The sequence below is a fragment of the Musa acuminata genome, chromosome BXJ2-4 (assembly GCF_036884655.1).
Source record: "Musa acuminata AAA Group cultivar baxijiao chromosome BXJ2-4, Cavendish_Baxijiao_AAA, whole genome shotgun sequence".
NCBI classification, from domain to species: Eukaryota; Viridiplantae; Streptophyta; class Magnoliopsida; order Zingiberales; family Musaceae; genus Musa; species Musa acuminata.
The window spans coordinates 46980976-47006464 of record NC_088341.1 but is presented as its reverse complement, the minus strand read 5'-3'; the positions used below and the strand labels follow the sequence as shown (position 1 = coordinate 47006464).

General features: G+C 39.4%; 3 protein-coding genes across 3 annotated transcripts; 1 reads left to right on the top strand and 2 right to left on the bottom strand.

The window, feature by feature from the left end:
- Positions 1-3161: 3161 nt before the first annotated feature.
- LOC103982180 (uncharacterized) lies at positions 3162-16600 on the bottom strand. Its single transcript, XM_065101904.1, has 20 exons — positions 16550-16600; positions 16233-16397; positions 15900-16140; positions 14810-15463; positions 14090-14251; positions 13746-14017; positions 13225-13667; positions 12432-12569; positions 12088-12359; positions 10774-12009; positions 10430-10701; positions 9116-10351; positions 8772-9043; positions 7458-8693; positions 7114-7385; positions 5800-7035; positions 5456-5727; positions 4142-5377; positions 3798-4069; positions 3162-3719 (listed from the first exon to the last, which is right to left on the bottom strand). Exons 1-3 carry the CDS (start codon positions 16598-16600, stop codon positions 15949-15951), a joined length of 408 nt encoding a protein of 135 aa, XP_064957976.1. The 3' UTR covers positions 3162-3719; positions 3798-4069; positions 4142-5377; positions 5456-5727; positions 5800-7035; positions 7114-7385; positions 7458-8693; positions 8772-9043; positions 9116-10351; positions 10430-10701; positions 10774-12009; positions 12088-12359; positions 12432-12569; positions 13225-13667; positions 13746-14017; positions 14090-14251; positions 14810-15463; positions 15900-15948.
- Positions 16601-16866: 266 nt separating this feature from the next.
- LOC135611317 (serine/threonine-protein kinase Aurora-3-like) lies at positions 16867-19064 on the top strand. The gene is made up of 6 exons (XM_065106991.1): positions 16867-17341; positions 17446-17688; positions 17772-17867; positions 18124-18338; positions 18418-18490; positions 18600-19064. Exons 1-6 carry the CDS (start codon positions 17159-17161, stop codon positions 18699-18701), a joined length of 912 nt encoding a protein of 303 aa, XP_064963063.1. The 5' UTR covers positions 16867-17158; the 3' UTR covers positions 18702-19064.
- Positions 19065-19194: 130 nt separating this feature from the next.
- Positions 19195-25259, bottom strand: LOC135611316 (nuclear pore complex protein NUP58-like). Its single transcript, XM_065106990.1, has 6 exons — positions 24735-25259; positions 24217-24331; positions 20964-21425; positions 20084-20621; positions 19616-19653; positions 19195-19473 (listed from the first exon to the last, which is right to left on the bottom strand). Exons 1-6 carry the CDS (start codon positions 25055-25057, stop codon positions 19435-19437), a joined length of 1515 nt encoding a protein of 504 aa, XP_064963062.1. The 5' UTR covers positions 25058-25259; the 3' UTR covers positions 19195-19434.
- Positions 25260-25489: the final 230 nt, after the last annotated feature.

The following is a 25489-nucleotide window of genomic DNA, read 5'->3' as shown; positions in this document are numbered from 1 at the left end:
ATCCAACTCGCTTCGACTTGGAATCTTCGTGCCACCTTTTTATTTATTTATTTATTTTTTATATTTTTTATGTAATGATTTAATGACGATGTCAATTTATTTATTTTAGACTATATATATATATATATATGATTTGTCAGATAAATAGTCAACGATTTTGACTTAATTAACTTAGATTATATATATATATATTAGAAAAAGAAACATATGGATCCAAAGTAGAGGATCCTATTTTGACTTAATTAACTTGAATTTATAAGCATGATTAGTGATCTATATTCAATCCAATAAACATATGGATCCAAAGTAGAGGATCCTATTCTGTGAAAAATAATCACACTAAATACGTGATTATATTACTTTTTTTTTTATTCTCGATAGAACCCAAAAGAGAGAGAGAGAGAGAGAGAGAGAGAGAGAGATGAACAAAGGGTAGGAAATAACATCCCTCGTGATGCAATTAATTTTGGTAGATCGTGTTGGGTCATCCACCGTGCAAGAATCTTGGAAATGCGACAAGCCTAGATATAATTCGAAGGGTGTGTGAGGGGATGGATGGATGGATGGTAGATGGGGGTAACATTTCGTTTCCGTTCTGTGGTGATGGATGGTCGATAACCTCGTGGCACATGAAAGGACGGTCGTCCTTCCTTGTCTCGATTGATTCCTCCTCCTATCGAGGGAGGGGTTCACAAATGGGAAGAGTGGAATGAATGCTTAGAAGATGCCATGGGAGGGAGCGCAGCAACCCCTCTCCCCCCCCCCCCTTCTCTTCCCAAAAAAGCCAATCAATCTATTGCCGTACGAATCAATGGAAGGGGATGTTTGGAAGAAGCAGTATCGGTCGATTTTCCATTGACTGCTGTAGTATTTGATTGACTGCTACTTTTCGTCAAAGTCTGACTCTACTCTCTGCCATCGGAGAGTTCTTCCGAGCGAGCGAACGTCTGTCCCCTACTAAGAAAGAATCCACAACTTGGAATTCCACGCACGATGATATGTGGTCTCGATTGAAACGTTGAATCGTGTTGTTGTTGTTGTTCCCACAAAGAAGCGGCAGCAATCAGATCTCTCCAGAGTTCGGTTTGCGTTGTTGTTACTGTCGGTCGTCCCCTCGACGAAGAACGAGTCAAGATGATGCTTGAGAAGCAAGTCATCCCCTCGAGTAGTAGATGGTCAATTTTTATGGGCATCTCGGGAGATGGGAGAACGTATCCGAGACATGGGATGAAGGGGGGGGGTGGGTAAATGAGTGGTCACTCAAGATGCGAGTTACATGGGTCTCGGGCGGAATAAAGTTCATAGATAGATAGATAGATGGATGGATGGATAGATAGAATCTGCAATATTCATCTCATCTCCTCCTCCGATAGATAGATAGATAGATAGGGACAGACAGGTTGGTGAACAGCTTGCTAAGATTCTGCTGGGTAAAGCAGAACATTACTCAACCCCACTTGGGGATGTCCACTCATCATTTCGCTTTTGGTGTTTGGGATTCTAAAGCAAAGCAGCAACGCCAACGCCACTTTGGTTGTGGAATAAGCACAGCACCTTATAAGTAGTAAGTACACACACCTTTGCTTTGCCCTGCCAATGGAGTGGAGTGCTAGATTTTTTGACTTTGGAGACCTGAGTTGAGTCGTATTTCGCTTGTTCGTAAGAACCCAACCCAACCCAAAACTTTCTCTTTTGCCTTTCAAGATTTGCAATGCTTTCACAGCTTATCCTTTCATGTCAAATTTCCATGTCCTCCGAGGAGGTGTATCCATGTACAGACAGAGTCACAACTAACAACAACGATGGCCTTCTCAAGGTTCAAATGTCACTCGGATCGATCCCACCACTAGTCATATATAAGTATTATGCTCCAGGTTTATCACTGTCCCGGTCATGGATGCTAATTTCCTCTTTCTGATTCATGACACAATGCAGAAACATCCAAGTATTCGACTTTCCAGCAGAGCATTAGCTTCGTGTTCCAGCATAAGCAAGAATTTCCAAAGGCAAATGCCCAATCCATTATAAACATTAGGCAGCTGAGATCACTTGCTCTCCGATCTGGAGAAAGGCATGGACGGAAAAGATCAGCCAAGTAAGTTATGTTTGGACTGGTAAGTTATTATTCACAAGATTTACCAATGTGAATATGGTGCATCATGATGATGATGATGATGATGACGAGACTGCATGATGAATTGGAGTTCGTAGTAGCTGTTGAATCCGGAAAAAGTAGAGTCAGTCTCCAAGTTCCTGTCCTCCCACTTAGTTCAAACTGATGGTTTCCTTCTTCGGACTGCAGCGACGATGATATCCAAGATTGTATCCAATTGGGATCAAAGAAGCTGCTGATGGTTTCCATGAGGTCCCACTTCACATGGACCGACTTCCGCATGCTCCCTCATCGATGCCTATCAGCCATAAAATTAATTAGACTAATGGATTCATTCATGACGAGAATGAAAACTAAAGCAATGGCTCACATCTTGGACTAGGGCCAGAAACGCAACAGCCTGTCCTTTGATCCCTTGCTATGATGGCATCGCAAATGGACAACCAAACAAGAATCTGACACCACCGGTGAACTTTGCCAAACACAAATCATGCGTAGCTTTTTTGAACTATGAAAACAAGAGCTACATAATCTGAGACATTCCGAGTAAGTTACAAGATGGATCTATATTTTACTACGAAAGATGCTGAAACATGCTGAAGGTTATATACAAACCATATACTACATTTTGTGTCAAATTTGTACTTTTTCATGGGCCATAATAATTGAATCTAGTTTTTCAATAAGAAACGGTAGCTTCCTAACAAGCTTTCAAGCAAAGCATAAATGGGAAATATTGCAAGCGAGAACACTGATGATAATGAAAAATGAAATTTAATGCAAAGATAATGGATTGATAAATTCACAATCTTCCTAAATAATGGAACTAGTAACTAGTGTGTCTACAACAATATCTGAAAAAAAAAAAAGCAGAGAATAAAATTCTTTTCTAATCTTGCTTTAAAATTTAATCAGATTCTATTTTGCTGCAGCTACCAATACAAATATGTTAATTTTCGGTGCACAAGAATTTCAAAGGTTCATAAATATGAGCAGAACATATTGAATTTAGAAAAGATGACAAGCAGTTGGTATTTAACAGACAAAGTTGGTTCATAAATATGAGCAGAACATATTGAATTTAGAAAAGATGACAAGCAGTTGGTATTTAACAGACAAAGTTGGAGACACCGAACAAAGAGTTCGCTTAATTCTGAGCTTACCACCATTCATCATCTGCATCATATTTGATGACAAGCGAGAACACTGATAATAATTGAATCTAGTTTTTCAATAAGAAACGGTAGCTTCCTAACAAGCTTTCACAGCTTATCCTTTCATGTCAAATTTCCATGTCCTCCGAGGAGGTGTATCCATGTACAGACAGAGTCACAACTAACAACAACGATGGCCTTCTCAAGGTTCAAATGTCACTCGGATCGATCCCACCACTAGTCATATATAAGTATTATGCTCCAGGTTTATCACTGTCCCGGTCATGGATGCTAATTTCCTCTTTCTGATTCATGACACAATGCAGAAACATCCAAGTATTCGACTTTCCAGCAGAGCATTAGCTTCGTGTTCCAGCGTAAGCAAGAATTTCCAAAGGCAAATGCCCAATCCATTATAAACATTAGGCAGCTGAGATCACTTGCTCTCCGATCTGGAGAAAGGCATGGACGGAAAAGATCAGCCAAGTAAGTTATGTTTGGACTGGTAAGTTATTATTCACAAGATTTACCAATGTGAATATGGTGCATCATGATGATGATGATGATGATGACGAGACTGCATGATGAATTGGAGTTCGTAGTAGCTGTTGAATCCGGAAAAAGTAGAGTCAGTCTCCAAGTTCCTGTCCTCCCACTTAGTTCAAACTGATGGTTTCCTTCTTCGGACTGCAGCGACGATGATATCCAAGATTGTATCCAATTGGGATCAAAGAAGCTGCTGATGGTTTCCATGAGGTCCCACTTCACATGGACCGACTTCCGCATGCTCCCTCATCGATGCCTATCAGCCATAAAATTAATTAGACTAATGGATTCATTCATGACGAGAATGAAAACTAAAGCAATGGCTCACATCTTGGACTAGGGCCAGAAACGCAACAGCCTGTCCTTTGATCCCTTGCTATGATGGCATCGCAAATGGACAACCAAACAAGAATCTGACACCACCGGTGAACTTTGCCAAACACAAATCATGCGTAGCTTTTTTGAACTATGAAAACAAGAGCTACATAATCTGAGACATTCCGAGTAAGTTACAAGATGGATCTATATTTTACTACGAAAGATGCTGAAACATGCTGAAGGTTATATACAAACCATATACTACATTTTGTGTCAAATTTGTACTTTTTCATGGGCCATAATAATTGAATCTAGTTTTTCAATAAGAAACGGTAGCTTCCTAACAAGCTTTCAAGCAAAGCATAAATGGGAAATATTGCAAGCGAGAACACTGATGATAATGAAAAATGAAATTTAATGCAAAGATAATGGATTGATAAATTCACAATCTTCCTAAATAATGGAACTAGTAACTAGTGTGTCTACAACAATATCTGAAAAAAAAAAAAGCAGAGAATAAAATTCTTTTCTAATCTTGCTTTAAAATTTAATCAGATTCTATTTTGCTGCAGCTACCAATACAAATATGTTAATTTTCGGTGCACAAGAATTTCAAAGGTTCATAAATATGAGCAGAACATATTGAATTTAGAAAAGATGACAAGCAGTTGGTATTTAACAGACAAAGTTGGTTCATAAATATGAGCAGAACATATTGAATTTAGAAAAGATGACAAGCAGTTGGTATTTAACAGACAAAGTTGGAGACACCGAACAAAGAGTTCGCTTAATTCTGAGCTTACCACCATTCATCATCTGCATCATATTTGATGACAAGCGAGAACACTGATAATAATTGAATCTAGTTTTTCAATAAGAAACGGTAGCTTCCTAACAAGCTTTCACAGCTTATCCTTTCATGTCAAATTTCCATGTCCTCCGAGGAGGTGTATCCATGTACAGACAGAGTCACAACTAACAACAACGATGGCCTTCTCAAGGTTCAAATGTCACTCGGATCGATCCCACCACTAGTCATATATAAGTATTATGCTCCAGGTTTATCACTGTCCCGGTCATGGATGCTAATTTCCTCTTTCTGATTCATGACACAATGCAGAAACATCCAAGTATTCGACTTTCCAGCAGAGCATTAGCTTCGTGTTCCAGCGTAAGCAAGAATTTCCAAAGGCAAATGCCCAATCCATTATAAACATTAGGCAGCTGAGATCACTTGCTCTCCGATCTGGAGAAAGGCATGGACGGAAAAGATCAGCCAAGTAAGTTATGTTTGGACTGGTAAGTTATTATTCACAAGATTTACCAATGTGAATATGGTGCATCATGATGATGATGATGATGATGACGAGACTGCATGATGAATTGGAGTTCGTAGTAGCTGTTGAATCCGGAAAAAGTAGAGTCAGTCTCCAAGTTCCTGTCCTCCCACTTAGTTCAAACTGATGGTTTCCTTCTTCGGACTGCAGCGACGATGATATCCAAGATTGTATCCAATTGGGATCAAAGAAGCTGCTGATGGTTTCCATGAGGTCCCACTTCACATGGACCGACTTCCGCATGCTCCCTCATCGATGCCTATCAGCCATAAAATTAATTAGACTAATGGATTCATTCATGACGAGAATGAAAACTAAAGCAATGGCTCACATCTTGGACTAGGGCCAGAAACGCAACAGCCTGTCCTTTGATCCCTTGCTATGATGGCATCGCAAATGGACAACCAAACAAGAATCTGACACCACCGGTGAACTTTGCCAAACACAAATCATGCGTAGCTTTTTTGAACTATGAAAACAAGAGCTACATAATCTGAGACATTCCGAGTAAGTTACAAGATGGATCTATATTTTACTACGAAAGATGCTGAAACATGCTGAAGGTTATATACAAACCATATACTACATTTTGTGTCAAATTTGTACTTTTTCATGGGCCATAATAATTGAATCTAGTTTTTCAATAAGAAACGGTAGCTTCCTAACAAGCTTTCAAGCAAAGCATAAATGGGAAATATTGCAAGCGAGAACACTGATGATAATGAAAAATGAAATTTAATGCAAAGATAATGGATTGATAAATTCACAATCTTCCTAAATAATGGAACTAGTAACTAGTGTGTCTACAACAATATCTGAAAAAAAAAAAAGCAGAGAATAAAATTCTTTTCTAATCTTGCTTTAAAATTTAATCAGATTCTATTTTGCTGCAGCTACCAATACAAATATGTTAATTTTCGGTGCACAAGAATTTCAAAGGTTCATAAATATGAGCAGAACATATTGAATTTAGAAAAGATGACAAGCAGTTGGTATTTAACAGACAAAGTTGGTTCATAAATATGAGCAGAACATATTGAATTTAGAAAAGATGACAAGCAGTTGGTATTTAACAGACAAAGTTGGAGACACCGAACAAAGAGTTCGCTTAATTCTGAGCTTACCACCATTCATCATCTGCATCATATTTGATGACAAGCGAGAACACTGATAATAATTGAATCTAGTTTTTCAATAAGAAACGGTAGCTTCCTAACAAGCTTTCACAGCTTATCCTTTCATGTCAAATTTCCATGTCCTCCGAGGAGGTGTATCCATGTACAGACAGAGTCACAACTAACAACAACGATGGCCTTCTCAAGGTTCAAATGTCACTCGGATCGATCCCACCACTAGTCATATATAAGTATTATGCTCCAGGTTTATCACTGTCCCGGTCATGGATGCTAATTTCCTCTTTCTGATTCATGACACAATGCAGAAACATCCAAGTATTCGACTTTCCAGCAGAGCATTAGCTTCGTGTTCCAGCGTAAGCAAGAATTTCCAAAGGCAAATGCCCAATCCATTATAAACATTAGGCAGCTGAGATCACTTGCTCTCCGATCTGGAGAAAGGCATGGACGGAAAAGATCAGCCAAGTAAGTTATGTTTGGACTGGTAAGTTATTATTCACAAGATTTACCAATGTGAATATGGTGCATCATGATGATGATGATGATGATGACGAGACTGCATGATGAATTGGAGTTCGTAGTAGCTGTTGAATCCGGAAAAAGTAGAGTCAGTCTCCAAGTTCCTGTCCTCCCACTTAGTTCAAACTGATGGTTTCCTTCTTCGGACTGCAGCGACGATGATATCCAAGATTGTATCCAATTGGGATCAAAGAAGCTGCTGATGGTTTCCATGAGGTCCCACTTCACATGGACCGACTTCCGCATGCTCCCTCATCGATGCCTATCAGCCATAAAATTAATTAGACTAATGGATTCATTCATGACGAGAATGAAAACTAAAGCAATGGCTCACATCTTGGACTAGGGCCAGAAACGCAACAGCCTGTCCTTTGATCCCTTGCTATGATGGCATCGCAAATGGACAACCAAACAAGAATCTGACACCACCGGTGAACTTTGCCAAACACAAATCATGCGTAGCTTTTTTGAACTATGAAAACAAGAGCTACATAATCTGAGACATTCCGAGTAAGTTACAAGATGGATCTATATTTTACTACGAAAGATGCTGAAACATGCTGAAGGTTATATACAAACCATATACTACATTTTGTGTCAAATTTGTACTTTTTCATGGGCCATAATAATTGAATCTAGTTTTTCAATAAGAAACGGTAGCTTCCTAACAAGCTTTCAAGCAAAGCATAAATGGGAAATATTGCAAGCGAGAACACTGATGATAATGAAAAATGAAATTTAATGCAAAGATAATGGATTGATAAATTCACAATCTTCCTAAATAATGGAACTAGTAACTAGTGTGTCTACAACAATATCTGAAAAAAAAAAAAGCAGAGAATAAAATTCTTTTCTAATCTTGCTTTAAAATTTAATCAGATTCTATTTTGCTGCAGCTACCAATACAAATATGTTAATTTTCGGTGCACAAGAATTTCAAAGGTTCATAAATATGAGCAGAACATATTGAATTTAGAAAAGATGACAAGCAGTTGGTATTTAACAGACAAAGTTGGTTCATAAATATGAGCAGAACATATTGAATTTAGAAAAGATGACAAGCAGTTGGTATTTAACAGACAAAGTTGGAGACACCGAACAAAGAGTTCGCTTAATTCTGAGCTTACCACCATTCATCATCTGCATCATATTTGATGACAAGCGAGAACACTGATAATAATTGAATCTAGTTTTTCAATAAGAAACGGTAGCTTCCTAACAAGCTTTCACAGCTTATCCTTTCATGTCAAATTTCCATGTCCTCCGAGGAGGTGTATCCATGTACAGACAGAGTCACAACTAACAACAACGATGGCCTTCTCAAGGTTCAAATGTCACTCGGATCGATCCCACCACTAGTCATATATAAGTATTATGCTCCAGGTTTATCACTGTCCCGGTCATGGATGCTAATTTCCTCTTTCTGATTCATGACACAATGCAGAAACATCCAAGTATTCGACTTTCCAGCAGAGCATTAGCTTCGTGTTCCAGCGTAAGCAAGAATTTCCAAAGGCAAATGCCCAATCCATTATAAACATTAGGCAGCTGAGATCACTTGCTCTCCGATCTGGAGAAAGGCATGGACGGAAAAGATCAGCCAAGTAAGTTATGTTTGGACTGGTAAGTTATTATTCACAAGATTTACCAATGTGAATATGGTGCATCATGATGATGATGATGATGATGACGAGACTGCATGATGAATTGGAGTTCGTAGTAGCTGTTGAATCCGGAAAAAGTAGAGTCAGTCTCCAAGTTCCTGTCCTCCCACTTAGTTCAAACTGATGGTTTCCTTCTTCGGACTGCAGCGACGATGATATCCAAGATTGTATCCAATTGGGATCAAAGAAGCTGCTGATGGTTTCCATGAGGTCCCACTTCACATGGACCGACTTCCGCATGCTCCCTCATCGATGCCTATCAGCCATAAAATTAATTAGACTAATGGATTCATTCATGACGAGAATGAAAACTAAAGCAATGGCTCACATCTTGGACTAGGGCCAGAAACGCAACAGCCTGTCCTTTGATCCCTTGCTATGATGGCATCGCAAATGGACAACCAAACAAGAATCTGACACCACCGGTGAACTTTGCCAAACACAAATCATGCGTAGCTTTTTTGAACTATGAAAACAAGAGCTACATAATCTGAGACATTCCGAGTAAGTTACAAGATGGATCTATATTTTACTACGAAAGATGCTGAAACATGCTGAAGGTTATATACAAACCATATACTACATTTTGTGTCAAATTTGTACTTTTTCATGGGCCATAATAATTGAATCTAGTTTTTCAATAAGAAACGGTAGCTTCCTAACAAGCTTTCAAGCAAAGCATAAATGGGAAATATTGCAAGCGAGAACACTGATGATAATGAAAAATGAAATTTAATGCAAAGATAATGGATTGATAAATTCACAATCTTCCTAAATAATGGAACTAGTAACTAGTGTGTCTACAACAATATCTGAAAAAAAAAAAAGCAGAGAATAAAATTCTTTTCTAATCTTGCTTTAAAATTTAATCAGATTCTATTTTGCTGCAGCTACCAATACAAATATGTTAATTTTCGGTGCACAAGAATTTCAAAGGTTCATAAATATGAGCAGAACATATTGAATTTAGAAAAGATGACAAGCAGTTGGTATTTAACAGACAAAGTTGGTTCATAAATATGAGCAGAACATATTGAATTTAGAAAAGATGACAAGCAGTTGGTATTTAACAGACAAAGTTGGAGACACCGAACAAAGAGTTCGCTTAATTCTGAGCTTACCACCATTCATCATCTGCATCATATTTGATGACAAGCGAGAACACTGATAATAATTGAATCTAGTTTTTCAATAAGAAACGGTAGCTTCCTAACAAGCTTTCACAGCTTATCCTTTCATGTCAAATTTCCATGTCCTCCGAGGAGGTGTATCCATGTACAGACAGAGTCACAACTAACAACAACGATGGCCTTCTCAAGGTTCAAATGTCACTCGGATCGATCCCACCACTAGTCATATATAAGTATTATGCTCCAGGTTTATCACTGTCCCGGTCATGGATGCTAATTTCCTCTTTCTGATTCATGACACAATGCAGAAACATCCAAGTATTCGACTTTCCAGCAGAGCATTAGCTTCGTGTTCCAGCGTAAGCAAGAATTTCCAAAGGCAAATGCCCAATCCATTATAAACATTAGGCAGCTGAGATCACTTGCTCTCCGATCTGGAGAAAGGCATGGACGGAAAAGATCAGCCAAGTAAGTTATGTTTGGACTGGTAAGTTATTATTCACAAGATTTACCAATGTGAATATGGTGCATCATGATGATGATGATGATGATGACGAGACTGCATGATGAATTGGAGTTCGTAGTAGCTGTTGAATCCGGAAAAAGTAGAGTCAGTCTCCAAGTTCCTGTCCTCCCACTTAGTTCAAACTGATGGTTTCCTTCTTCGGACTGCAGCGACGATGATATCCAAGATTGTATCCAATTGGGATCAAAGAAGCTGCTGATGGTTTCCATGAGGTCCCACTTCACATGGACCGACTTCCGCATGCTCCCTCATCGATGCCTATCAGCCATAAAATTAATTAGACTAATGGATTCATTCATGACGAGAATGAAAACTAAAGCAATGGCTCACATCTTGGACTAGGGCCAGAAACGCAACAGCCTGTCCTTTGATCCCTTGCTATGATGGCATCGCAAATGGACAACCAAACAAGAATCTGACACCACCGGTGAACTTTGCCAAACACAAATCATGCGTAGCTTTTTTGAACTATGAAAACAAGAGCTACATAATCTGAGACATTCCGAGTAAGTTACAAGATGGATCTATATTTTACTACGAAAGATGCTGAAACATGCTGAAGGTTATATACAAACCATATACTACATTTTGTGTCAAATTTGTACTTTTTCATGGGCCATAATAATTGAATCTAGTTTTTCAATAAGAAACGGTAGCTTCCTAACAAGCTTTCAAGCAAAGCATAAATGGGAAATATTGCAAGCGAGAACACTGATGATAATGAAAAATGAAATTTAATGCAAAGATAATGGATTGATAAATTCACAATCTTCCTAAATAATGGAACTAGTAACTAGTGTGTCTACAACAATATCTGAAAAAAAAAAAAGCAGAGAATAAAATTCTTTTCTAATCTTGCTTTAAAATTTAATCAGATTCTATTTTGCTGCAGCTACCAATACAAATATGTTAATTTTCGGTGCACAAGAATTTCAAAGGTTCATAAATATGAGCAGAACATATTGAATTTAGAAAAGATGACAAGCAGTTGGTATTTAACAGACAAAGTTGGTTCATAAATATGAGCAGAACATATTGAATTTAGAAAAGATGACAAGCAGTTGGTATTTAACAGACAAAGTTGGAGACACCGAACAAAGAGTTCGCTTAATTCTGAGCTTACCACCATTCATCATCTGCATCATATTTGATGACAAGCGAGAACACTGATAATAATTGAATCTAGTTTTTCAATAAGAAACGGTAGCTTCCTAACAAGCTTTCACAGCTTATCCTTTCATGTCAAATTTCCATGTCCTCCGAGGAGGTGTATCCATGTACAGACAGAGTCACAACTAACAACAACGATGGCCTTCTCAAGGTTCAAATGTCACTCGGATCGATCCCACCACTAGTCATATATAAGTATTATGCTCCAGGTTTATCACTGTCCCGGTCATGGATGCTAATTTCCTCTTTCTGATTCATGACACAATGCAGAAACATCCAAGTATTCGACTTTCCAGCAGAGCATTAGCTTCGTGTTCCAGCGTAAGCAAGAATTTCCAAAGGCAAATGCCCAATCCATTATAAACATTAGGCAGCTGAGATCACTTGCTCTCCGATCTGGAGAAAGGCATGGACGGAAAAGATCAGCCAAGTAAGTTATGTTTGGACTGGTAAGTTATTATTCACAAGATTTACCAATGTGAATATGGTGCATCATGATGATGATGATGATGATGACGAGACTGCATGATGAATTGGAGTTCGTAGTAGCTGTTGAATCCGGAAAAAGTAGAGTCAGTCTCCAAGTTCCTGTCCTCCCACTTAGTTCAAACTGATGGTTTCCTTCTTCGGACTGCAGCGACGATGATATCCAAGATTGTATCCAATTGGGATCAAAGAAGCTGCTGATGGTTTCCATGAGGTCCCACTTCACATGGACCGACTTCCGCATGCTCCCTCATCGATGCCTATCAGCCATAAAATTAATTAGACTAATGGATTCATTCATGACGAGAATGAAAACTAAAGCAATGGCTCACATCTTGGACTAGGGCCAGAAACGCAACAGCCTGTCCTTTGATCCCTTGCTATGATGGCATCGCAAATGGACAACCAAACAAGAATCTGACACCACCGGTGAACTTTGCCAAACACAAATCATGCGTAGCTTTTTTGACCTATGAAAACAAGAGCTACATAATCTGAGACATTCCGAGTAAGTTACAAGATGGATCTATATTTTACTACGAAAGATGCTGAAACATGCTGAAGGTTATATACAAACCATATACTACATTTTGTGTCAAATTTGTACTTTTTCATGGGCCATAATAATTGAATCTAGTTTTTCAATAAGAAACGGTAGCTTCCTAACAAGCTTTCAAGCAAAGCATAAATGGGAAATATTGCAAGCGAGAACACTGATGATAATGAAAAATGAAATTTAATGCAAAGATAATGGATTGATAAATTCACAATCTTCCTAAATAATGGAACTAGTATCTAGTGTGTCTACAACAATATCTGAAAAAAAAAAAAGCAGAGAATAAAATTCTTTTCTAATCTTGCTTTAAAATTTAATCAGATTCTATTTTGCTGCAGCTACCAATACAAATATGTTAATTTTCGGTGCACAAGAATTTCAAAGGTTCATAAATATGAGCAGAACATATTGAATTTAGAAAAGATGACAAGCAGTTGGTATTTAACAGACAAAGTTGGTTCATAAATATGAGCAGAACATATTGAATTTAGAAAAGATGACAAGCAGTTGGTATTTAACAGACAAAGTTGGAGACACCGAACAAAGAGTTCGCTTAATTCTGAGCTTACCACCATTCATCATCTGCATCATATTTGATGACAAGCGAGAACACTGATAATAATTGAATCTAGTTTTTCAATAAGAAACGGTAGCTTCCTAACAAGCTTTCACAGCTTATCCTTTCATGTCAAATTTCCATGTCCTCCGAGGAGGTGTATCCATGTACAGACAGAGTCACAACTAACAACAACGATGGCCTTCTCAAGGTTCAAATGTCACTCGGATCGATCCCACCACTAGTCATATATAAGTATTATGCTCCAGGTTTATCACTGTCCCGGTCATGGATGCTAATTTCCTCTTTCTGATTCATGACACAATGCAGAAACATCCAAGTATTCGACTTTCCAGCAGAGCATTAGCTTCGTGTTCCAGCGTAAGCAAGAATTTCCAAAGGCAAATGCCCAATCCATTATAAACATTAGGCAGCTGAGATCACTTGCTCTCCGATCTGGAGAAAGGCATGGACGGAAAAGATCAGCCAAGTAAGTTATGTTTGGACTGGTAAGTTATTATTCACAAGATTTACCAATGTGAATATGGTGCATCATGATGATGATGATGATGATGACGAGACTGCATGATGAATTGGAGTTCGTAGTAGCTGTTGAATCCGGAAAAAGTAGAGTCAGTCTCCAAGTTCCTGTCCTCCCACTTAGTTCAAACTGATGGTTTCCTTCTTCGGACTGCAGCGACGATGATATCCAAGATTGTATCCAATTGGGATCAAAGAAGCTGCTGATGGTTTCCATGAGGTCCCACTTCACATGGACCGACTTCCGCATGCTCCCTCATCGATGCCTATCAGCCATAAAATTAATTAGACTAATGGATTCATTCATGACGAGAATGAAAACTAAAGCAATGGCTCACATCTTGGACTAGGGCCAGAAACGCAACAGCCTGTCCTTTGATCCCTTGCTATGATGGCATCGCAAATGGACAACCAAACAAGAATCTGACACCACCGGTGAACTTTGCCAAACACAAATCATGCGTAGCTTTTTTGAACTATGAAAACAAGAGCTACATAATCTGAGACATTCCGAGTAAGTTACAAGATGGATCTATATTTTACTACGAAAGATGCTGAAACATGCTGAAGGTTATATACAAACCATATACTACATTTTGTGTCAAATTTGTACTTTTTCATGGGCCATAATAATTGAATCTAGTTTTTCAATAAGAAACGGTAGCTTCCTAACAAGCTTTCAAGCAAAGCATAAATGGGAAATATTGCAAGCGAGAACACTGATGATAATGAAAAATGAAATTTAATGCAAAGATAATGGATTGATAAATTCACAATCTTCCTAAATAATGGAACTAGTAACTAGTGTGTCTACAACAATATCTGAAAAAAAAAAAAGCAGAGAATAAAATTCTTTTCTAATCTTGCTTTAAAATTTAATCAGATTCTATTTTGCTGCAGCTACCAATACAAATATGTTAATTTTCGGTGCACAAGAATTTCAAAGGTTCATAAATATGAGCAGAACATATTGAATTTAGAAAAGATGACAAGCAGTTGGTATTTAACAGACAAAGTTGGAGACACCGAACAAAGAGTTCGCTTAATTCTGAGCTTACCACCATTCATCATCTGCATCATATTTGATGACAAGTTGTCAATAGGTTCTGCCCCTGTGAAACAGAGGAAATGACAGGGAAGCTTCGAGACAGCACAAATATTTGGACAAGTTATCCAAATACTTGAACTCTTTCTCGTGCTCTCTGAAATACTACCTCAAAATTTAACCAGTGGTCTCTGGTTCTCCTCGACCAACTCCATTTCAGCAGCCGAACGATGCAAAACAAACCACCATCTTTTAGCAACCAAACAGAGCTAAAATACATTTACTATTGTTGCTCGTTTCGTCATAAACCAAGATTTCCAACAGAGAAAATTGTCAGTTATCATCAACAATTGGTCTTGAGCACTTTTCCTGCTAAAGCTGCACCTAAAATGCATTTATCTTGCATAACAGCCAATGATCTATCTAAGCATCCTTAAAGCGCTGATTAGAAAATTAGCTCAATATTTCAACATTAGAACTCTATAACTGAGAAATTTAGTAGTTTAGTACTGCTATGCAGAAAGACCAGAAAGTAATTCGACAGTTCAGTCTAATGAAATGAAATGTTTGAGAAGTTAGAGTTACACTTGGACATAATTTTCCATTCTCATGGATTATAGAAAAGTTTTGAAGATGCATCCCACTGTTTTCTTTGATGAAACCCCTCCTACATACAACATTCCTCTTATCAGCAGGATTCTTTGACAGAAAACAAAATAGTTTAAGATATTACTCACATCAACTGCAAAAAAGAGGGGAATAGTTTAACATATGAAAACTGCAAATAAAACAACATGAAAAGTGAAATGATACCACATATTGCTTGACATTGAATTGCACCCAGAGGTCAGTTTCACTGCATGAATTTTTATGCTACTATACCTATGAAACATGATGCTTCATGATAGCATCTGGTTATCATTTTCCTGAAGTTCTCTATATGAGTTTAGACAAGTCATCAAGAAGTTATGACAACGATTACCAAAATAAGAATGATCAATGCCAAAGGATCATGTTCTTAACAAAATTGATGTATTCCACTATGCTAAGAATGATCTACTCACAAGTTATTCCACTTACAGTAATATAAAGAAGAAAAGTACCTGTTCCTAACACCATACAGAGATAAGGCATCCATCTATAAACAACAGCCTATACGGAAGCTTCAGGTGTCACATTAGGCCCTTTATACCACATAAATATTAGCCAAACAGTCCTCCAAAGACCACCATTAGCAAAGTGAGGAATCAATAACCGGCCCCAGTATGGATAATATGGGCCAGGCAATTTGAGTAATGTGAAGAAGCTCACAATCAGAAACAAATACCAGGGAAACCCTTCTTCCTGAGAAAGGCAACCAATTGTAAGAAGCACACCAGCATACGAAGCAACGCTCATGAACTCTGACAAAAGTAAGTCAATCGAATATCACACACCTTGAGATCTGACAGAACCTCCTCCGCTGTATTCTTAAGAACCCCAGCAAGAGTAAACCCGACAATGAATGGAATCGGTATCACACCCATCTTTCTCTCATGGGCACAGTATGACATCTCGCTGAGGCATGCCACAGCTAGAAGAGGCACGCTGAGATATCGATATCACTTTCTTCCACGGAAAGCTTTTAATTGGTTGAGGAAATCCATCGAACAACTTACGGATGGGACCCATACTTAATCTCGTCGAATCATCAGATCCTCCAGAGGCTGCTGCACTCATCGCAAGCGGAACGAGGCACATCCCGCCATCAGACCTGGAAAACCCACGAAGTCCGGTCGTCAGACATTGGTTTGGCATTGGCCATTGCACCTGTTCCAGCAGAGATAAACGGAGTAAGAGTTAGTGGAGATAAAGATTAAAACTTCGAAGCACGTGAGCCACATGAAGCGAAGAAATCGAAAAAGGAGAGAGACATTTTAGATGCAAGAGATTGGAAAAAGAGTGAGCGAGGAGGAGCTTCCCGTGGATCTGGGAAGAGCAGCGGAGGGATTTGGCTTCTGAGCTGCTACGCTCGACGAGGGGAAAGGAAGAGGAGTAGGCAGGGGAAGGCGGAGCACGGGAAGCGGAGAAGCCATCGCCTCGCTAACTGGCTGAGACTAGGAGAACCGATCTCTCCAACATCTTTATGCCATGGGAGAAGGTGGGGCGTCGAGGTAATGATGGATCGCTTATTCCATGGAGCGGAGATATCCCCGGCGTGTACAAGAAGAGGATATCACATTTAGCGAGTGCCGTATCCCATATGCCAAATACTTGGGCGGCTTTGTTACACAGCTTTATTATCGGGTCGGATTATAATCGATAACAAGCGGGTAATCGGGTCAATTGGTGCCCGATATCCGCTTCATCATCCCCAATTTGAATGCACACCTCCCGCTCCTGTTGTCGCTCTCGATTCCGAAGCCCTCGCTGCGCTCATCCGCAAACCCATCGATCGCGTCCTCCGATGGCGGCCAAGGAAGAATGGAGCATCTCCGATTTCGAAATCGGGAAATTCATCGGCGAAGGAAAGTTCGGCAAAGTCTACCTCGCGAGAGAGAAACAGGTTCGATTCGATCCTGGCCACCACCCTCTAATCCTCCCGTTCCTTGCGAAAGATCCCTTCTTTCTCTCCCTGATGCTTTTCTTGGCGTCGAAATCGGTGGTCAGAGTGGATACGTCGTGGCACTGAAGGTGATCTTCAAGGCGAAGCTGGAGAAGTACCGATCCCACGCCCATCTCCGGCGGGAGATCGAGATCCAGCACGGCTTGAACCACCCGAATGTCCTCCGCCTCTTCGCCTGGTTCCACGACGAGACCCGCGTCTTCTTGGTCTTGGAGTATGCGGCGCGGGGCGAGCTCTACAAGCTCCTCAAGAGCCTCCACCACTTCTCCGAGAAGCGGGCCGCCACGGTGAGTGATGTTCTGATTGCGGGAAACAATTAAAGGTGGGGTTTTGAATTCATGGATAACAGTAGGGTTTTGCGGATTGGTAGTATGTATCGAGCCTTGCGGGAGCGCTGGCGTATTGCCACGAGAAGCATGTGATCCACAGGGACATCAAGCCGGAGAACCTGTTGCTGGATATTGAGGTGTGCACACTTCTCCTCCTCTAATTGGGCGTATTGCATCTGGTCTTTTGTCCTTCTTCATCTTCCTCCTTGTTTTAACCGGTCAAAAGTTGTTCTTGCCTAACACTAAACTATCGATCGAGTGGTCAGGGTCAGGGTGATGATTTGGTTCAAATTTTAGGTTCCATCTTATGAACTCTGTTTAGATGGGGATAGTGAAAACAGAGAAGATCGATAGATAGATCGATCTCAATAGCTGTGTCATGAAAATTGGCAGGGTCGACTAAAAATTGCAGATTTTGGGTGGGCGGTGCAGTCGAATGCAAAGAGGCACACCATGTGTGGTACCATCGACTATCTTGCCCCAGAAATGGTAGAGAAGAAGGAACATGACCATGCGGTTGACAATTGGACTCTGGGCATTCTCTGCTATGAGTTCCTGTATGGGGTCCCACCGTTTGAAGCCGAAGACGAGTACGGTACATTCAGGAGGTAGGGGCGTCGGTAACTCTTCCTCGTGCTCTCTGCTCTCTGCTAAACATTATTACAGTGAGTAGAATCTTTGAACCAGGATAATGAAAGTTGACTTGAAGTTTCCTTCCAGTCCTGCTGTTTCTGTTGAAGCCAAGGATCTTATCTGCAAAGTAAGCTGTGTTGGTCGTCGGGCTTTCCGGATTTCTTTTGGCAGGAAGAAAAAAGTTGGGACTTTGGGGTTTCTGACGTCGTCTTTACTTGGTTTGGATTTTGTTGTAGCTTCTGGTGAAGGATTCATCCAAGAGGCTGTCTCTTCAAAAGATCCTGAAGCACCCTTGGATCGTCACGCATGCAGATCCATCTGGCAGTTGCTGCGACTGAGGTGAGGTGGTCGTATTCCAAAGGGCACGGATATATCGTAGAATTCATCAGCACGGACAGATGGTCTTGGAGGATACTTACGTATCATGTTTGGATTGATGTAATCGACGACATCTGTGAACCAGAAGATGTGATCTATATGCTTACGTCTGTTTGGATGAAGTAAGTGCTTACATCTCTGTTTCTGAACCAGAAGATGTGATCCATATCACCAGCAAATCTTAATAATCGGTTGGTCAAAAAGTATGTATCTCAACACTCTTTCAGGATTATGCAGCTGGATGTGTATGTATCACCAACAAACAAACAGCTGCCCCTTTGGGACTAATCACATTGTGTGCTTTCCTGTGTTCTCTGCTCAAATGTGATGTGGACTAATTCCTTGCAATCTAATTGTCTTAATGCCAAACCTCAGCCAATTAATCTGATTGTCTTAACAATTTTATAAGAATATACTCAACATTCTTCCTCAGTCACAGGATACCAAGACAGCTAACACCACCAAAGCTTCAATTATACACATTCCAAGCCGAAACCGCACAAAGCTAAATAACAATGTACACCGACTAAAATGATTATGCATTAGAAGACTCACTTGATTTACTAATTAAAATTCTTAGTCCAAAACATCTGCAAGGAGTTCCACATCACCAGCCTGTTTTAGGGCATACAACAAATACCCCTTAAGCAAAAGGTTTGTGGATTACCAGCTTGAGTTATGGCATACATACGACTAACGCCTGCTGGTGCGAGTCTTTGGCCTGGATGATTTCTGCAAATAAACAGTGATGATGGAAATAAGACATTAAAGAAAGAAAGAAAGAAAGGGGGAACAAAATACAATTGCATCCTATTGCTACAGTGAGCACACACGTAATACTACAAGATTTATTGATCGACAACATTGTACTCACAGATGGACCAAAGCTAGCACCCGAACCGATTGCAACACCTAAAGGTATGAAAAATAGCCATGTTAAACACAGAAGAAAGAGTGTATGAAAAATTTTACAAATGAACTGTAGAATAATTGAGGCACTGATTTGACGTGCACCAGGTGTAAGACAAGTTCGAGGTGACAAAATTAAAGTCGATCATCGCACACTCAAATGGCAAATTAAAATTTTCAGATTGCCCATGGCATATGCAAGAATAAATTAATATAATATGGTTTAGAAATATTAGTGCGACTCCTGAAAGAAACAGGAAACAAATTGAATGCTAAATCTGTACGGAATGTTGTGTAGAAAGCTTAATTAATAAACCAAACTAAGATAGCCATTTAAATTGGCTGCTATTAGACACTTATTGAGCACAATGAATCTTATATTTTAAAATAATAAGGTTACAATAAATATTCAATGACGATATTTAACTCGTACCTGTGGCAGTCAGTGTGGGAGTGGAGAACAGTGAAGAGCTACCAGCAGCAGGGGTGGATCCAAATGGAGTGCTAGTTGCAAACCCGGATGGAGTCTGAGTGGAACCAAACAGAGATGCAGAGGGAGTTCCAAATGGTGTTGACTGAGGTGAAAAGCCGGAAGAACCAAACAAGGTTGAAGGAGCAGAAGCTGTTGGAGTTGAAAATAGGGAAGAGGAAGAGGCAGCAGGAGCTGAAGATGGAGTGCTAAACAATGAAAATCCACCACCAGAAGATGCGGCTGAAGGGGCTCCAGATGGCTGCAGAGTGCTTGACACAGGTATTGCTGAACTAGCAAAGGCACCAGAAACTTGAGTAGTTGATTGTGCAGAAATTGCTGGTAAATGCAATGTTGGGTGAACTCTTCTAGCAGCAGCTTCTTGTTTCGCTGCTTCTCTTCTGTTGGCCTCAAGAAATGGATCATTCCCATCACCACGTCGACGCTGATCAGCAAGATATGCTGTCTTCATAGATTCAACATACTGGTGAAGGTTCTCTACCTGCATTCCACAACATGATCGACAACTTTAATACCAAAATTAAAGTAATTAAAAAGAGGAGAACGCTAGTGGCCACCAGCACTGTACTGACAAATCATCCAATTATAGATACTGAAATCAATAATATTTATACATTTCTATTATATGAACCATCAATCATCCTGTAATGAGAGCTTGATATATTCTAGTATTCTACACAAGATTTTCTTCTCTGTAGTCATATAGAAGAATATCATATATGGCTGACATGTAGTACAAAGCTATATAAAAGTTAAAAAATGCAAGCCTTGATACAATGATGAGGCATCCTGAACACTATAAGGAACAAATTTGTCATCTAACCTTGGCAGCCACATGAATGAAAAAATCATGGACATTTGATATGACTTGCGGTAAAGCTTCCAGAGAACTCGAAGACATTTTGCTAGTATCCATCATGACTAGTTGTTCTACTTCTTCAATCCATTGGCAACACTCGGTGAGATATTTCTCAAATCTAGCAACTGTATGCTCCATAAAAATAGATGGCCTTTTTGGAAGCCCACTGTAAAAATCAAAAACTGGAGCTACAGAGCCAGTAGCTAGTTGATTAGTTGGGTTAGAAGCGATTCCTGATCCTGTATTCTGACTTCCAGATGCAACATTTGTAATAGCTGGAACATTCTGACGATGAAACTTTGGCCTCAGCATCATGTATGACCGAATAGCAAACTCTGTGTCCCACATCATTTTGTTCACAGAGGCCATTAATTCTTGGATTGAAACTTTTTCTCTTTCCATCGCGGTACTGATTACCCCAAGTTCCTACAGATCAAATCAAGAATCATTAGACATCCTTTAATGCACAAAAAGGATAAGCAAAGTGGCATAAAGAGACAGTAAAACGTCCAAATTGCATACAATTTTCTCATCCTCAAGAGAACATCAGCTTAGCATATGCAAGATTTGTTTACAATGGTCATTTCAGAATGGTGCCTAAATAAAACAGTATACTTGTATTGAGAAACCCAATCTTTGATTTCATATCTAGATAAAAGGAACTACAATATATTATAATATTTAACATCAACACAGTTTTAACCAAGGTTCGCAATTTCGTATCATACCAGAGTATCAAGCTTAGCTAGGTATGGTACGGTATGAGTATATCGAGCACTGGCGTACAACTGATACATATATATATATATATTATTATAATAATAATAAAAGTTAAAAAAAAATGAAAAAGGGCAACGTTGTCGAGGCGACGTCGCCTCGTTTCCTCTCCCGCGAAGTTGCTGAGGCTTCCTCTCCCCGCGTGGATGAGGAGAAGTCACCGACAACGCCGAGGCCTCATTGTCTCAGATAAGGAGGCAACATCTCATCTGTGGCGTCCGGCGACAGATCGGGATTGTCGAGGGAGAGCGACGACAGATCTCCAAGTTCTTCTTTTTCTTCTCCCTCTTCTTCCTTCTCCCTTAACTAATACCGCCCCGTAATGGGATTTCGACCGTTATCGACTGATTTCGCATGGTAACAGGGCAGAAATAGCCCCAATCGACGGTACCTCCAGATAGTGGACGATCCGTGCGGGCCGGTACGTACTGCCCAATACAGGCAGTATCATTTGAAATTAAAAATCTTGGTTTCAACTATAACTCATGAAGAGTAAGGAAAGTAAAACAATAGATCCATGCACTCCCTCTTCATGCTTGCCCCAGCATCATCAATCTCGAAAGCAACAACATGAGTTCCCAAATTGAACAAACATAGAAAACCCATGAAAAAAGGAAAAAGGAAAAAAAAAAAAGAAACAACAAATGAAACAAAAGAGAACAATTGCTACCACCCCTTTTAAGTTGACCTCAATGCACAAAAATATTAAATCAGTATTGGACAACTATATGGACTGAAATTGAGATTCAATGCCATAGTATCTGACCAATCATTTAATAAAATTGGAGTCTGGTTAAGTATCTAGCTTGTTCAAGTGAGTCATTGCAAGACCAAAACTCAAATGGGTTTGCATGTGGGACGAGTATTATGTATCATTAGCAACAAATATCGTATTAAATCCAGTTTGGCATCGGTGTTAAAAAAAGGTATATTTCTGGTACTGGCAGGTCCTTATCAAATAAAAATAATATTAGTGGAGAAAAAGAGAAACATGGAAAAATTATGGAGAGGAAGAAAAAGCAGGGGCACAAAGCCAAGCTCCACATTTAACCTTTATATCCCTATATAAGTTAGGAAATCAAATCCTATTCCTTAGCTTTAGAACTGATGGACCACCCAAATGAATCCCTAGCCTGGAAATTACTCCTTCCTCTTGCATACAAAAGAAACTGTAATAGAGCTTTGGATCAACCGAACATTGTGCTCCCACAGAATCTTGTGATACACAAGTTTTTTTAATTTTTATTCACTTTTGGCAAATGGCTGTATTGAATGATTTTCCTTGAAGCAATTTTTTTCCTCATTTACAGTATACAAATGATAGTTTACAATAATCCCATAATGATCTACTGAACTGCTTTAGTAAACTACAATTTCATAAGATGTCAAAAAATGCAACAGCAGTTGTGTACATCATCAACTCATGTAGATGATATAGATTTCACAAATAAGCATACTAATTCTTGTGAACAAACAAAATTCAACAAAAAGGAGATGTATCATATTAATCACTCATAAGAACAGTAAATTCACTTTGTAAAAAAAAAGTGAAGATTTGGAACAAAAAGTACTTGCAAATAAGATGTTTAAAAAGGGAAAAGCAGCTGAACATATGTAATCATTTTAATCATCAATTGGTTGTATGTCTACAAAAGAGACCTTGTTTTATCGTGATATCAACTTATGGTCTAGACTTAAAAATAAAAAACTATGGTTTAGACTTTAACTTGTGGAGCCATTAGTAAGTCTCATCCAGAAAGAAACTACTATATTAAAGGAAGCTTCATTAAGTACTTCAACAAAAATTGTAAGACTGGTAGAATAGAGTGGGTCAAAAGCAATAGTCATTTTATGAGAAGACATAAGACAAAAAAAACTCTTTTGTCTCCACGCTCACCTCATCAACCAAATGAAAAAATTGAGAATGAAAATGAATCCTGGGAAGGTTTTCCAAACATTGCTTAGCGAAAGTTCAGACTGAATAGGTTAAGAAACAAACAGATCAATTGATATTATATTCACTTGTTATGTTAAAAAAAATTGCTTTTGGTATAAAATATACAAGAGCAGCATCAATAATTGGCTGCCGCCAATCAATGTAGTTAATGCAATATGTATCTTTGTTGTCATTTCTTATCACCAACATGCCTTGACATGGCAATCACTAAATAATGGTGTCATACCATCACTAAACATACTTATGAAACATCTAGCGTATACATAACACTTCCAACAAAGATGTATCACATCAACCCACCTACTACTGGCCAAGCTAATGATGGACAGAGAATAATGATTAAAGTTATGGAAAATACACTTTTTGATAAATATAAAGAGTAAGATAATGCAGGAGAATAAAAATGGGGTACAGATGCATTTAAAATATAAAATGTCTAAGAGCTGCAAAGATATGTTAAAACAGGATAGAGAAGAACTAAACCTGAATGATTCTACTGGCAGTGAGCTCAAAACTGTCACCTGATATTGATGAATCATAGAGTCGGCTGCACTGATCCAACCTCTGGCTCTCATCCTTGTACTCGAGAATCCGCACCCTGAAGAATGGCTTTTCACATGTCAGTATCTCGTAAGAAATAAAATGGAAGAACAACCGATCTATAGACGTCGAACCTCCACTAGCATTAGGAAAGAATGAATAGCCAGTTATAACTATATCACATGATTGAAAAAATAATCTAAAATGAATTAGTATACCATAGAAGGAGGCAAAGAAATCGACGATAGTCATCCATATTCTCTCTCAGACTAAGTAAATATAGATAGGAAAAGGATAACAAATAACAAAAAAGGAACCAACATTGTAGAAATACGCATATACCAAATCAATAAATCATAATATAAAACATCATTTTTTGTGGCTGAATCGCACTAAATCCTTCATCGAAACCCTAACCAAAAAAAAGACGACCAAAAAAAGAGGAGTCAAAAAACACATACTCGATCTGCAGAAGAAGCTTCTGCGAGTCAGGGTGCAGATCGTCCCACTTGGTATTATACCCTGCCGGCGCCCTATCCTTCGTATAAAGCAACAACTGCTGCTGCGGCGCAGCAGCCGCCGCCTGCTGCGGTTGCTGAAACTGAATATGCTGCTGCGGCTGCAACTGGAACGGCGACTGCTGCTGCCCGACCGACGAAAACAGCGAGTTCTGCTGCGGAGGTTGAGGCGTTTGGAAGAGCGACGACGGTTGTTGCGGGGTCTGGAACGGCGAAGGCTGCGGCTGCTGTAGTTGGGGTGGTGGAGTATGGAAGGAGAACGCCATCTGCGCTCTTCCACGGGCCGATGGTTCCGCCGCCGGCCCCGCTTACCGGCGACGGTGCAGCGTCGCCGCGCGGTGATGAGACAGGGATAGCGACTCTATCAGGATCCCAATTTGGGGCCTGAGGTTTGATTTGGCCACGAGGAGGGTTTCGAGTTAGGAATTTGCGAGCCTCACCGAACCGCAAGAAGAAAACCCTACGCCGCCGCTTTGATGGCACGAATCCGGGTTTTGTCAGGGGCATATTGGTAAATATACTGAATCTTAAAAATAGGAGTTCTTGGATAATTTTATGATTTTAAAATTATATATCTGAAAACTAAAAAAAGAATCCCTATTTCTAATTTGAATAATATGTAGAAATTCAAGTCATAATTGCTTCTTTTTTGCTTGATCTATAATACAGAAAAGAATTAGTCTCTCTCTCTCTAATCA